The sequence below is a fragment of the Protopterus annectens genome, chromosome 12.part0 (assembly GCF_019279795.1).
Source record: "Protopterus annectens isolate FY-2018-M chromosome 12.part0, PAN1.0, whole genome shotgun sequence".
NCBI classification, from domain to species: Eukaryota; Metazoa; Chordata; order Ceratodontiformes; family Protopteridae; genus Protopterus; species Protopterus annectens.
This window is the reverse complement of record NC_056746.1, coordinates 995109743-995124251: the sequence shown is the minus strand read 5'-3', so window position 1 is coordinate 995124251 and position 14509 is coordinate 995109743. Positions and strand designations below refer to the sequence as shown.

Genomic DNA, 14509 nt, shown 5'->3' with positions numbered 1-14509 from the left:
ATAATCAATAGATGATGCCATCTACAATACAGTAAAACAAGTTCTCTCATGCAGACCTCATCCAGCAAAGTATAGAAGTCTTTTAAAAGGAAATCTAGAGATGCTAATTTACAACTGAGTTGGTTTCATCAGGATTGCAATTTGTCCCATTTTTATGTCAACTAAATTCAAACAGACAGCAGGACTACAACAGATGAAACATGCAGAAGAAAGGAGTGGTAACTAGAAAACGGGAATAAAGTATAAGATGGCCCAAAGAGAGGGCACCAAAGGAGACCTGTACAATGCGCATCATTCATACACCATGCTAAAATGTCATACAAGTTATTCCTTGTATGATAAATTTGTGTGTCTGTCTGATATGGTGGAGAAGCACAAGCTTTGCACTGATTGCAGCATAACCAATTGCAGGCTCAGCCTTGGAAAGAACACCGTCCTTGGGGCAACAGTATTATAACCTTAATCAGACAGCCTTTCCAACTTTTTTCCTCAGTCCTATTTTCTCTAAGAAGAGCTTTTGGGACAATAAACTCATGTTAGCAGAATGGAGTAGGAGCAGCCCACACTAATGTTATTTCCTTCAGTCATGTCTTCATCTGTTCCCTCTCGATTACGTCTCACCACCGCAGAAAAGTTCCTCCATTATCTGCTCCATGGCATAGATGGATAAAACCCTGACTGTGACCCAAGTGACTGAAGTTTGACAAGTGGCTCTGACAGTAGAAAAGCCAGCATGAATAGGCAGAGGACTGAAGGGTCTATGCCCACTCACCTCTCAAGTGGGGAGGGATGGGGACATGCTGTGAGCTGTGCACTGCACTGTTTTGGGGGGGGGTGATACTAGATCATGAACACTGCATGCTAAGCAGCTTGTGGACTGATCTCAGTTTCTCATAGTATCCCACTCTTCTGGTATGGGTGCAGCTCCAGATAGACACATCACCACGGAGATGGGGCATTAAGCCCCAGTGCATGGCCAAAATTGCATAGTGCTTCATACCAGCACTTCATGGTTACGAGCCTTAATTGACAACCCCCTCTAATCTGGTCTTGTATTGGTGCTATCTCTGCTCTATGCCACCCAGCTGTCACCCCCTGGGTGGACTTAATGGGCCACTTGGAGGAATGAATAGGCTGAATGGGGCAGGTGGAGGGAGAAATCCTGATGGTTGTTGAGGCAGGGAGAAAAAAAAAGAACAATTTCACCACATTATAGTCCTGCTGCTGAGATATAGCACACTTAAATCAGCAAATGAAGGCCACAAAACTACCAGCACAGACTCAGCATATACAGAGTGAAGACATTCATTCTTTAGCCAAACATGTCAGTTTTTTATCTTCTTCATAAAACAGGACTGTATTCCTTCCCAGGCTAAGCCCAGGCTGAGCCTGTAATTGCTTATGTTGTGATCAGTGCAAAGCCTGTGCTTCTTCCACCATATCAGACAGACTCATAAATGTATCATATAGCTCACTGCACAAAACTGGAAGAGATTCTTCAGAGACAGCTGACCCTAAGTCCTACATAAGTATCCCCTTGTCAATTTAATTACAGATGGATGACAAATAACAGGTTCAACACTCTTGGTATATTCTGTAGTTTTTCAGTGGAGACCTATTGAAACAATAGTGACACCCAGCTGCCTAAAGGAGTGCATCTGTTTGCATGTGTGTACAGAATAAAAATGTAAATGTTCAGAAATATTGCCACTTTAAAATGTGCATGTTAAAATGAAAATTTCAGTTTAGAAATATTACCACATTAAAGCTGTTTCCTTTAAACCAAAATTTAAAATATATTTATGGTTGTGAAAAGACAGTTGGAAGTCTAACAGACAACGTAATCCACAGCTATGTTGTCATTTTTCAGTTTTACTCATCATGTTCCTTTTGTGTAGCTGTACAGAACGAGCGAGACAGAATTAGCACAAGAAGATCGAGTTACGAAGACAGCAGTTTACCATCCATCAGTGCTTTAATTCAAGCTGAAGTTCTTTCCCGACAGGTACTGTATTACAATTAGGTATCAGAATGATAAAATAAAAAGTAAATAGTATAGCTGATGTTCTGACTGAAATCACTGTTGCACAATTACTAATACATGGATTATCACAGGTGTTGTCTGGCCAGGATACCAAAGTTTTACCTTCCTAGTATCGTATATCCGTGTGACCTCAGCTCACAAGCACAGGGGTGAACATGCGAGTGTAACATCTCAAGCAATTTCACTACCAGCCTGAAAGCAGGTGACATAACCGTCAGACTGATCATCATTTGGTCATTGGTACCATTGCTTTTACGAACCCTCCTTATATTTCTGAACTGTTTGTTCTTACTGGTATTAGATATCAGCTAGGAGGGGCAAGGCTTGATCCATCTGCCAGTCCTTTGTTCCTAAGACTGTGCAGTCCCATTTGTCATCTCCTAACACTTTCCTAGACCCCCAATATCTCAAATGCTTGGCCCACTCTAAGACAGTGGATTCTGCTTCCCTGGGCCTACCTCTACCACTTAAGAAAAAGGTTAAAGGATCTAGTCCAGATACTCAGTTGTACCTTTCTGACTCCGACATACCTGCTGTGGTTTCAGAATCAGCAGTACATCTGACTCCTCCTCAGATGCCCTGTACAGAGACCCTGCTGGAGGCTGGTATGGCATCAGAGGCCTTGATGACTGAAAATTATGCAGACAGCGGTCAACAGTGAATCATCATATCAGAGGGACCAGAGGTTATCCTTCTAATCCTAGTTAGGGAAGAAATCTCAGGGAAACTAATCAAGATACATCAGAGAAATGAGCCACTACATTTAGTAAAGGCAGATGTCACACCAAAAAAGAAGTGTCAGAAAACTAAACTTGTTGCTTCCCCTCAAACTCCTCCTTCCCCTTCTAGGGAGAAGGAATGGATGGATTTTTCTCAAGGTTTGTTTAAGTCCATTTTGGCTCTGATGCCTCCTTCTTTCTTCTCTCCACCCCCTCTCCTCAAAAGGTGGTTGAGGATTCAACTTGTTCTGAAGATGAGGAGGCTTTTGATTCTGACCATTCTCTGGCCTACTCCTCTCAAATGCACTGTCCTGTCCAAGTCCATGTGGATGATGAAGACTCCATTTCACTTGATTCTCCAGCTTCTTTTGGAGAGACAATCTTAAACTTGATGAAGCATTTTGAGTGGGAGTCTAGGCAGATCTCAGAGATGCAGAGAAGTTACTACAACCTTTTGGAAATGGGCACCCCAGCCCATTCCGCTGTACCACCTGTTCTTGAGGCTTTTGGATGCTCTTCAATCCACTTCTGTTGCCTCTGACTCCCAGTCTCTGACTCCCAAAAGACCAGGCAGATTTTATAAAGTCCTTGATGATCTTAAGTTTCTCTTTAAAAATCCTGTGGCAGACCCTTCTGCAGTTTCCCTCTTGTCTGATAAGTCTTCTAAAAATCCTCCCCAATGGCAATGCCCTCCCTTCAGACAAGGAAAAAAGGTCTGTAGATAGAGAGTGTAATACTTGATATCCATTCTTAATTGTTTAAATAAGGTAATGGTGGATTTGCAAGAAACTGATTCTAAACAACAGACGTTTTCTTTACTTAATCTGGTTACACAAGTGGCAAGACACAGCATTAAATGCAGTTATGATAATGTTAAGGCCTCATCCACAGCAGCTGCTACAGGTTCTGTAATCTGCAGGTATGCATGGTTACGTAGTCAGCCTATTCCTGATAAGTTGAAAGCAAAAGTTATGGACTCCCATTTAGACAAGAATCTCTTTATTGACCCCCAAGCTGCCAATCTTTTCAAAACCATTCAAGAGCAGGGTGCAACTTTCTGTTAACCTGTGTACCTAGAAATCAGAGGAATTACCCTAAAAACCTACATCTTCTGTCAGAAGGGACCACAGGCATAGCAAGAAACACAGGAAGGCTCCCAGAAAAAGAGATTCCCAGATAAACCAGTAAAGAATGCCTCATCTTGGAGGCCCACTTTTCGGAACAAATGTCTGCAACTATATTCAACCTCCTTTCCCCCTTGCCCCCAGCCATACCTGCCCTCATCTCAAAAGGGGTGACCAAATGTTTCTCCATCTGGGAAAAAGATTACCACAGACAAATGGGTGCTAGCTGTCATAAAAATGGTTATGCCACGTCTTTGTTACAGGTTCCCCCTCTAAATGGCACACCCTCACCTCCATACAATCAGATTAATCTGTTCCCACCCATTTTACAGCAGCTGTGGGTACAAGGTACAACAGAGCCAGTTCCAGAAGAATTTGTATGAAAGGGGTTTTATTATTTATTTTGTTTATTGACTATTGATTATTGGGTAGGAGCCCATTTTCAGTGCAGGTCCAGGGAGAAAACCTTTGTAATATTGCAAAACATTTTAAGAACAATAATTTTACAGTCTTTTAAAATAATTTTATTTATTTATTTATTTGACATTTGTTAACCACAATAGTCCAACTGGATCACAGAACCCATTTTCAGTGTTTGCTCATGAAGAAAAGCTCCACATTTAGACATTTATATCCATACACAGATAGATTACAATTGTTACAACATGAAGTAAGTTAAGACTTTACATTTACAACAGATTAAAGACGAACAATATATATAATGTTTTATGGCATAACAATTTAATACAAAAAACAAATACAGTTTTAATAATTATACCAAATTAGAGAAGTATGAAAACATTGATTAAGAAGAGATGCAAGTTATATAACAATGATTTAATACTTAGAGAAGTTTTAGCCACTTTAAAGAGAAATTAAAGGTAAGTTAGTATAATACAAGCAGGGATTGCAATACAAAGTGACAGAAAAGCATGCTTATGATATATTTAGCCAGAAATCAAGGGAAGAGAAACTGACAGAAGGAAGTGTGTGAAGAAGGGAAAGAAATGAGATATAAGGTATGAATAGGTATTTGTTCACATTTAGGGATATAGTTTATCACGGTGTTAAGCAAGAACAGAGGCAGCTTTTGGCTAGAAAGTCTTTCAGAATGGTTTTGAAGGATAGGAAGGAGCAACATGGTACAAGTACAGACAAAGCCAGGCCTATTTGATAGGTTTGTGGACAGATAGAAGTTTTTGGTCACTGGGTTGTAATGACTGACTAGGAACATAGTTGTGTAGAATGTTACTTACTGCTGTGTACAAGCAGATGGATTATGGTTAATTTTGTAGATGGTAAAGTCAAAGTCAAAGTAAACTTTATTGTCATGTAGGACTACACAAGTGCAACCTAAACGAAGTTCCAAGTATCAACTCACCAGAGAGTACAAAGGAAGCAAGGATAACAAGAACAACAGTGTAACATTTGAATTTAAAAAAAGATATTCAATACAAGAACCACAGAAGGATAAGTAAACCAATAATAACAGCAAAAATACACAAGCCCGCCAGACAGTCATAAGAAGAATACTGTACATAGCAGCACGAGAGAGTAGGATTGCACATGTTAAAATTGTCCTTCATTGTTCATCTGCATCAGACAAACAGCAGGCAACTGGACATGAATAAGAAAATATAATGCTACATCAAAGAATAAAAAAAATATATATATCGCATACTTTTCATCTGAGCTACATATTGTGAATGATTACTGAATAAATAATTAGTGGCTGGTATCAGAGTTACTGTTGGGTAGAAGCTGTTTAAGTATCTGGTGGACCTGCAGCAGATACTCCAATATCTCTTGCCCGAAGACAGTTGTGCAAAACAGCCATGTGCAGGGTGAGAGGAGTCACAGATTATTTTGGATGCACATTTAATGCTTCTTGTTGTGAAGAGATCCTGGATTGATGGTAAATTGGTGCCCATGATTTTTTCGTCAACTCTCACCACTCTCTGTAGCTTCTTTCTTTTTGCCATTGTACTGTTCCCAACCCAAACTGTGAAGCTACTAGTGAGAATGCTCTCAACTGCTCCTCTGTAGACTGTGGTGAGAACAGTAGGTGGGAGCTTTGCTTTTTTGAGCCTTCTGAGAAAGTGGAGACGTTGGTGTGCTTTTTTGACCAACTGTTCAGTGTTCACAGTCCAAGAAAGATCCTCCAAAATGTGCACCCCCAAAAACTTTGTAGGTTTGACCCTTTCCACCTCCACCATTTGTCATGAGCAGTGAGTGTGTTGTTGACCTTTTCCTGAAGTCTACAATGATTTATTTTGTTTTATTGACAATCAGGTCAAGGTTGTTCTTTGCACACCAGTCAGTCAATGAGAAGACCTTGTCTATGTAAGTCCTTCCCTTTGATAAGGCCTACAACCATAGTATCATCTGCAAACTTAATGATGTGATTGATGTATTGTGCAGAACACTCATGGGTGAGGACTGTGAACAACAGAGGGCTTAGCACATAACCCTGAGGAATACCGGTACTGATAATTATGCATCCTGAGGTGCTGTTGCCTGCACATGTTTTTGGAGGTCTTTTCATCAAAAAGTCTAGGATCCTGTTGCACATGAGCTTGCTAACTCCAAGACATACAAGCTTGTCAATAAACTGCACTGGAACCACTGTGTTGAATAATGAGTTGAAGTCAGTAAACAACAGCCTGACGTAGTTGATTCTTCCCTCCAGATAATTAAGTGAGAGGTGAAGTGTCATTGAAATAGTATCTGTGTGGATCTGTTAGCCGAATAAGTGAACTGTAGAGGGTCGAAGGTGGATGGAAGGTTTGCCAACAGATGCCATTTAACTAGACTCTCAAACCATTTCATGACATTTGAAGTTAGAGCAACCGGCCTGTAGTCATTCAGGCAGGCTGGATTAGCTTTTTTTGGGGAGAGGAACAATATTCGTCACCTTGAAGCAAGAGGGAACTATGCTAAGAATAAGAGAGGTGTTGAAAATATCAGTTAGAACTGAGCATAGTTGGTCTGCACAGCCTTTGAGTGCTTTGCCCAGTATTTTATCAGGACCAGCAGCCTTTCTGGGGTTCACCTTCTTAAATTGAGATCTCACTTCTTTGGAGTTAATGCTGAGCACCCCCTCCTCCTGCTCAATAGGTAGCCTTGTAGCAGCCACTTTGTTCTCTTCAGATCTTCCAAAGAAGGTGTTCAACCTGTCCAGGAATTCAGTGTTGTCTTAACACTGAGTTGGCCTGATTTTATAATCAGTGATCTGTAATATCTCTTACCAGAGACTCCTGATGTCCCTCTTGTCTGCAAACTGACTTTGTAATTTCTGTCCATATTCCCTGTTGGTCTCTTTAATACCCCTTTCTAGGTTTGCTCTAGCTTCACTGAGACCCTTCTTTTCCTTGGCCTGAATGCTTCATTTCTTGCTTTCAGGAGATCATAGACTTTGCTGTGGAGCCATGACTTTTGGTTTGCTCTGATTGTGATGCTTTTGATGTCAGATACATCATCAACACACTTAGTGATCTAAGCTATTACTGCTTCTGTGTAATCATCTATGTTTACCTACTCATCTGACGTAGCTGCCACTTTGAAAATGTCCCAGCAGGTACTATCAAAGCAGTCTTGGCGACATTCTAAAGCCCCTTCACGCCAGACCCTGATCTGCTTAACTGTGGGCTTTTCTCTGATCAGAGCCAGTTTGTAGGCTAGTAAAGCATGATGGTAAGATGGTCAGATCTTCCTAAGTTAGGTTATTGTACTGCTCTGTCGGCATCTTTGATGTTGGAGTATGCCTTGTCCAGAATGTTTGCAACCCTTGTATGAAAACCTACAAATTGATAGTAGTGGGGTAGCACCTCTCTCAGATCAGCTTGATTAAAGGACAACCGCACCCACAGACTCAAAAAACATGTTTATTTCATCATGGTTTGATGTTTCCTACATTTTAACACCACTCTGGGACAATTTAGAGCTTTTTAGATATTTTTATATGCAATTTCTGACTCTGACCACATCGGGTCTGGCATCTTGAAATAATTCTGACTGTTTAGTCTGCCTCTAAGTATCCCAGAATGCATTGTTTGTGTCCAAAAAAACAGCATCAGATCTGCCACGTTTTCCCTAAAGCTCCTTTCAGTGCACTGATTTTACAGGCATTCACTACTGTGTTATAGTCACCTACTTTTGGTTAAAAGTTTATCCTTTTTCAATTACTACTTCAAACACAAGCAGTGCAAATGCTACAGAACAGAACTGAAAAGTGGATTTTATTGCTGTTTTTTTCTTAGAAATGCTAACTTGATTTCTTTTGTGAAGGCTGAAATCTAGTTCTTCAAGGTATCTCCCCTCCCCCTTCACACCTACCTTCTATGGCTGTCAAAGATCTAAGGGTAATTTGACCCATTGTCTGCATGTGATTGACAGCACATAGCAGGTGAAAAGACTAATGTACTGTTTTCTTGTCAGCCTTTCCTTCCTTACAGTGGGAGACTTTTTTGTTGCACTCCTCCTGTCAAATTTAGAACCAAGCTCCATAGCACTAGGAATAATCACTGTTTTTCAAAGCATCAAACTCCCACTAATTTTTCCTGCCTGTTTGGTTAAATAGCTAACAAGTGATGCACTGTAAACACAAAATGTTTCACAGACTTGCATGACAGCACCCACATGCTTTTTGTAAGTGGTAATTTAAGGAAATTACGGTATTGCATACTTTTTGTAATCTGATATAGTCTTGTCAATTAATTGTGACAGACATCTGCTTCTTATGTAAAAACATGCAATTAATGCCTATGCATGGTCATTATAAATTTATGCTCTTAGTTTTTGCAGCTGTTACTGTGCTTCTGCCTGTACTTTGTCACATATCAGTACGGCTCTTCAGAAAAGTAAGATTATAGATTGACATTTTTGCTAGGTTAAGAGTGGGCTGGGCAAGGGAGCTCTGACATCACAATGTGGGAGGTCCACTGGCTCTTCTATACAGCATGTAAATCAGGCAGGGATTTCATCACTTTGGGGGAGGAAATGTCCCGGTAGCTAGAGCAAGAGCTCTGGCAGATGTGACATCATCATTTTTAGAGCCAGCTAGAGGTTTTTCAACTTGGTTTTCAAAGTGAAAATAAAACAGTATGGAAAGGTAGGAAGCCCAACAGGGAAAACAGTTGGCTGGATTAGTTTTTAAAGCTGCATGGGTGATTTTTCGAGGCTGTATCAATGAACAGGGACTAAAAGAGACAGCAGTTTGAGCAATCCGCTTTCATATCCCATTGTTGTCTTTTAAAATCGCCAACAACCACTTGTGCAAAGTATGAGGAGTTTTTCCTCTGCAGCTTAGTGAGAGCTCACATATAAAGTTATAAAGATTGCTCAGGGCCTCAGTGGTGTTTCTACTGGGTGGAATGTATACCGCTGTTACATATATTCTATTTAGCTCTCTAGGAACATAAAAGGGTCTGCATTTTAAGGAAAGGAACCCTGATTATCAGAGGTAAGAAGCTGTGTATATGTTAGCTGATGGGGTAGTTCTAACCAATACAGTGGTGGGTTCTGAAAGGGGTATTTGCTTTACTTCAGACTTTTTCTAGTGCTAAGGAAAGAAGGGCAGTGGAGACCCATATTCGATCTCTCCTCATTAAACACCTTCTTAAAAGTGCCACCTTTAAAAATGTTCTCCCTGCACATTCTGCTACCTTTCATTCTGCCCCAGGCTTTTCTAGCATCCCTAGATCTAAAGGATGCTTACCTCCTACAGGAGACTCCTCAGGTTTTGTACTGGCTCATTTCACTGTCAGTTTATTACTTTGCCTTTTGGGCTTTCCACAGCCCCAACAGTTTTCACAAAGTGTCTGTCACCACTGATCGTCTTCAGCCAAACCCAGAAAATTTAGATCTTCTCTACTTATACAAACTGTTAATCCAAGCTACTTCAGCACAAGTTCTCCAACAGCATCTCGAGTTCACACCTACCCCCATCTCAGTTTGAGTTCACAATCAGCTGCAAAAAATTCTCCCTGCAGCCATCTCAGGATCTATTTTTTCTGGTCTGCAAGCTAGACACAAAATGAATGCAGGCCTACTTACCTTAAGAGATGGTGCAGAGCCTTACAAACTCCTTCCACAGCCTTGCCTCCCTCAGACAATGCTCAGCTAGGGAGATCTTAAGGTATCTGAGGTTCATGGTGGCTACTATCCCAATGTTCTCCCCTAGCTATTGCATATGACAAAAATCCAATGGTACCTGAAAACAGTTTGGTCTCAGCAATCATATCAGGAAATGCATACAGATGCCTCAGACAAGGCATGTGGGGTCCTGACACGCAACCATTCACTGCAGGGCAGATAACTGCCAATGCTACTAAAAGAACACATTAACATGAAGGAAATGAGGACCCTCATCCAAGCTGTTCAGTTTTTTTCACATCTCTGGAAACCAGGTACCCCAAGAGTGCTCACAGACAACACAAGACAACAGTAATGTGGTATGTAAACAAGCAAAGAGGACCAGATCTTACCAATTGTACAGATCAGCACAGAAGGCCTGGAACCTTGCCACCCAGAAAAACATGTCACTTACAGATACATACATACCATCACACAACTCTTTAAGCAAGTCCTTGTAGGACCCTCATGAGTGGACCCTGAAAAGACAGGTTTTCCAGGGCATCCTTCAGAATTTGAGGACCCCCCACCCACAGACGGACCTGTTTCCTTCAAAGACTAACAAACAGCTTCCACTTTTTGCACTAGGGACCCCTGCCCATTAGCTTGAAGGACAGATACTTTCACGTTTCAGTGGACATGGAAGTTCCTCTATGCCTTCCATCCTCTACCCCTTATTACAAGAGTTTCTCTAAAGACCCAAAAAGAAAGAAAAAAAAACCTCTTGTTACTGATTCCCTTCTGGCCAAGACAACATTGGTTCCCTCTTCTTTTTCTTCTAACCAGGGGTAAGTAATGCAAACTGCCACACTACACAGATCATATCATACAACAGAAAGTGTTACTGCTTCACCACAATCTGTCATCACTAAACCAAACTCTGTGGATGATAAGGTTCTGATTACTTACAGTCATCATTTTTCTGAGGCTGTTATTAAGATTCTCTAAGAAGCCAGGAAACCCACCACTTAAAAATATTACGTAGCCAAATGGAAGAGAATTTCCTGTTGGTGCAAAATGAATGGACAGGATACCAGTCAGAGGTACTTTGCATTCTGATATGTCTGTGCGAACTACTGCATACAGCTCTACCCTACTCTTCCATTGAAGCCCACCTGTTAGCCATCTCCACTTGCTTACCTCTCACCCCCCCCACTTATGTCCAGATCTGAGGTCAAGTTATTTATTAAATGGATCCTGTATCTTAGACTACCCAGAAAGCCCATTACCCCTACATGGGACTTCATCTTTGTGCTGGAGAAGTTTACCTTACTTACCTTTGAACTCGCAGCATCAGCAAACCTTAAATTCTGTACTTACAAAAATATCCTACTTCTGGCCCTTACCAGTTAGGAGAGTTTCAGGCCTTCAGGGCATATTTCTCAACTGTCCAGATTTTTACAGAATGTACAGATGGTTGCCTCCATTTTTTATTTGTTCCTCGTAACATTTGTAGTTTGCTGACAAATCAGTGAGAATTGAATTTATTAAGTAATGGCATACATTTGAGTTTCAGACTTCATATCTGTTAGAAAATGCATGCTAATTTTCTAAGTTTGTAAGAGCAATATTTAAAATTTGTCCCTGTTTTTGGGAATTTGTCCCCACATTTTTTTGGGAGGTTTTCCAGATTTTTTGTGCTAAGAGGTTGAGAGATATGCTTCAGGTACTCAGGGTGAACCTTCGGACGAATCCTTCATTCATGGCAAAAGTAGTAAACAAGCTGTCTCTCAATCAGGCTATAAACCTACCTACCTTCTTTCCCAACTCAAAGAATCTGGAGAAAGGATACTGCATTCTCTGGACACTCACAGGGAAGATTGTTTTTGGACAAAACAAAATCCATTTGAAAATCTGATCAACTGTTTGTTTCCTTCATGGACTCTAAACTGGGTCAACAGATATCCAAGCAAACCATTGCTAGCTGGATCTCTAAGACCATCTCATTTAGTTACTCTGTACATGGCAAGTCCTTGCTCTCATGTCCTCAAGTTCACTCTACCACAGCAGGAATGGCCCTTGGGGCTTTCTGTAAAGGAGTGACTGCCAGGTTCATACCAGAGCCTGCCACTTGGTCATTTGTACTCACTTTCAATAAACATTACTGAATAAATGCCTTTTCGAGGTTAAGAGCTGGCATTGCTAGGTCAGTCCTATCTGGCCTCTTGGATAGTTCTACTACTGCCCATTAACCAAATGATGTACGTCAGCTGCTGAAATGTCATTTCCCACAGTGGCTAGAAGTGAGTAAAATAGTACAGGAGTTGCTGGATGACAAGTAACCTAGCCTGTATGTCACTTGTGTTGTATCAATAGCAATGTCAAATAAAGTTTTGTATTACATTTGCATTGCAAAAGTATTACTTTTGCATTGTACCACATTGTATATAGAACCATCCAGAGTGGCAGATAGATGTTCAAATATCATTTAACAGTTCTGTACTTAAAACTACAGCTGTACAGACCATTCTGAATTAAGTAGTTTACTTCCTTGAACCTTCTAGAATTTACCAATCTAAGAATTACAGAAGTCAAACTACTCTTCAAAATATTTACATTAAAACCCAAATTGGAAAACAACAGCAATTACTGACCTGTATCCATTATCTCACCACTCTCTGTACTTGTCATTTGAGCAGCCTTTCATGGTTCCAAATGTTCTAAAGTGGATAATGTTAGTTAGTGAAACATTCAACACTACTCAGATTTAAAGCAAACTTGCAAATTTTGCTTTATCAAATAATATATGCAATTTAAAATAAACAGGAAGATAAGGATATATTTACAACAATCAGGAGGGTGAACTCAAAACAACACCTGCATTTACACAAGGCTGTAAAAAACAAGTGTGGGGAGCCGACAGACTGAAAACAACACAAAGTGCAAGGTACACTTTATCTGCTACTGGCTGGCAGGCATGGGAGGCAAACTGGGTCCTCAGGTATGGCCCGTGGAGCCTCTCAGATGAATTTTGAATGCAGAGACCATGCTCTGAATTATGGTGTTTTCCTTCAGCTGCAGAAACAGTGTATGTGTTTGTCCATATGTCTGTGTATCTGTAACCTGTGCTCATGGTATGTGCATGTGTGTACATACTCTGTGTGTATGTAACAGGAAGAAAATTCCAACATAGGAAAAAATAACAGATTTTTGTATACAGACACTTTCTAATGTTTGTCAGGAAAAGCTGTAAAATAAATGGGAAGTCTCTCATGTTGGATTCACCAAAATATGAAAATAAAGGTATACATTTTATGCAAATAAATTATCAGGAAAGGCAAAAGACCATGTTATTAATTTGCTGGACACTTCTGCAAAACTGTATGTCTGAAAACAAGAACACAGCTGCTCAAATGTAACAGGAAGGCATAGTCAGTTTCATAGTATGCAAAAGCACCTGTATGACTCTTGTAATGATGTGACTATTGGTATGCTGCAAAACATTATTTTAGAGCAGAAAAAAGCCCCAAACTAGAAGTTATATACTGCAAATTATATGCTACAAAGGGAACAGATTAGCCAGCTGTGAGAACAGCATAGGTTTAAATGTGAGTCACTCTCTATGTGGATCATTAAATGGCAGACACTGCTGTTGTCTTTCGGCTTTTCCCGGTTAGGTGTCGCCACAGCGAAACTCCGGTCCACTAATGATTGACAGTAGATTTTCATGAACCCGAGGTGCCAGCTCGACGTTCAACCTTCAATGAAGGCACGCCCATTTATGCATGTCTTTCGAACGCCCACCCAACCATGGGGAGGACATGCAGACTCCAAACTGAAGGCATTCCCGCACTCCAGCTGAGAATCGAACGGGAGAACCTCTTGCTGTGAGGCAACAACGCTACCACTGCACCACCGTGGATGTCATGTAAAGGTAAGGCTGGCTAATCAGTTTGATAGTCATTGATAATTCTTCAAAAGGCCTGATCTCTGAGTTCTACAACTCCAGGAAATGCTGCTTAGTAACATCTTTACTTGTGCATACACAATGCGCATAATACTGGAACTTTTAATCTGGTTATGTATTTTATTGCAAACAATCACAAAAAAGCCTGCAAAGCTGCTTTAGTTACATAACATATATATCTCTGTAGTCTTTCTTCATGACACATTTCATTGGCTAGACAGAGGTCATTACATTCTTAATAGTTTCTATTGATTTCTGGCCATTTCCTCTTGGTGAGTGCAACACATACTTTATGCAGTACAATGCACAGGAAATAGCCACAAAGTAGCTTAGAGGACAGTATATATACTATGTAACCATGAGCAAGGAATTTACCTTGTAGTCTTTCAGGAACAAACTTGAAAATTGTCATTATACTTATTAAGTTTAATTAGTACTGCAAACATTTTACAAATGCTGCATACAAGGTTACTGAGTCATTTAGAAAGCTTCATTTGTAACTGTGCCTGAATACTCAACTCACATTTCCTTATACTGGATGGTTTGCAGAATATTCTTTGTTCTACTCTGTTCCTCCCACCCT

At 40.5% G+C, this 14509-nt stretch overlaps 1 protein-coding gene across 2 annotated transcripts in view; it reads left to right on the top strand.

Annotated features, from left to right (window-relative positions):
- Nucleotides 1–14509, top strand: part of HNF4A (hepatocyte nuclear factor 4 alpha) — a 217765-nt gene that overhangs the window by 100676 nt on the left and 102580 nt on the right. For both annotated transcript variants that reach the window (XM_044090021.1, XM_044090020.1), the window contains exon 4: nt 1899–2005. In XM_044090021.1, the coding sequence (XP_043945956.1) occupies nt 1899–2005 (107 nt within the window). The remainder of the gene's footprint in view (nt 1–1898; nt 2006–14509) is intronic.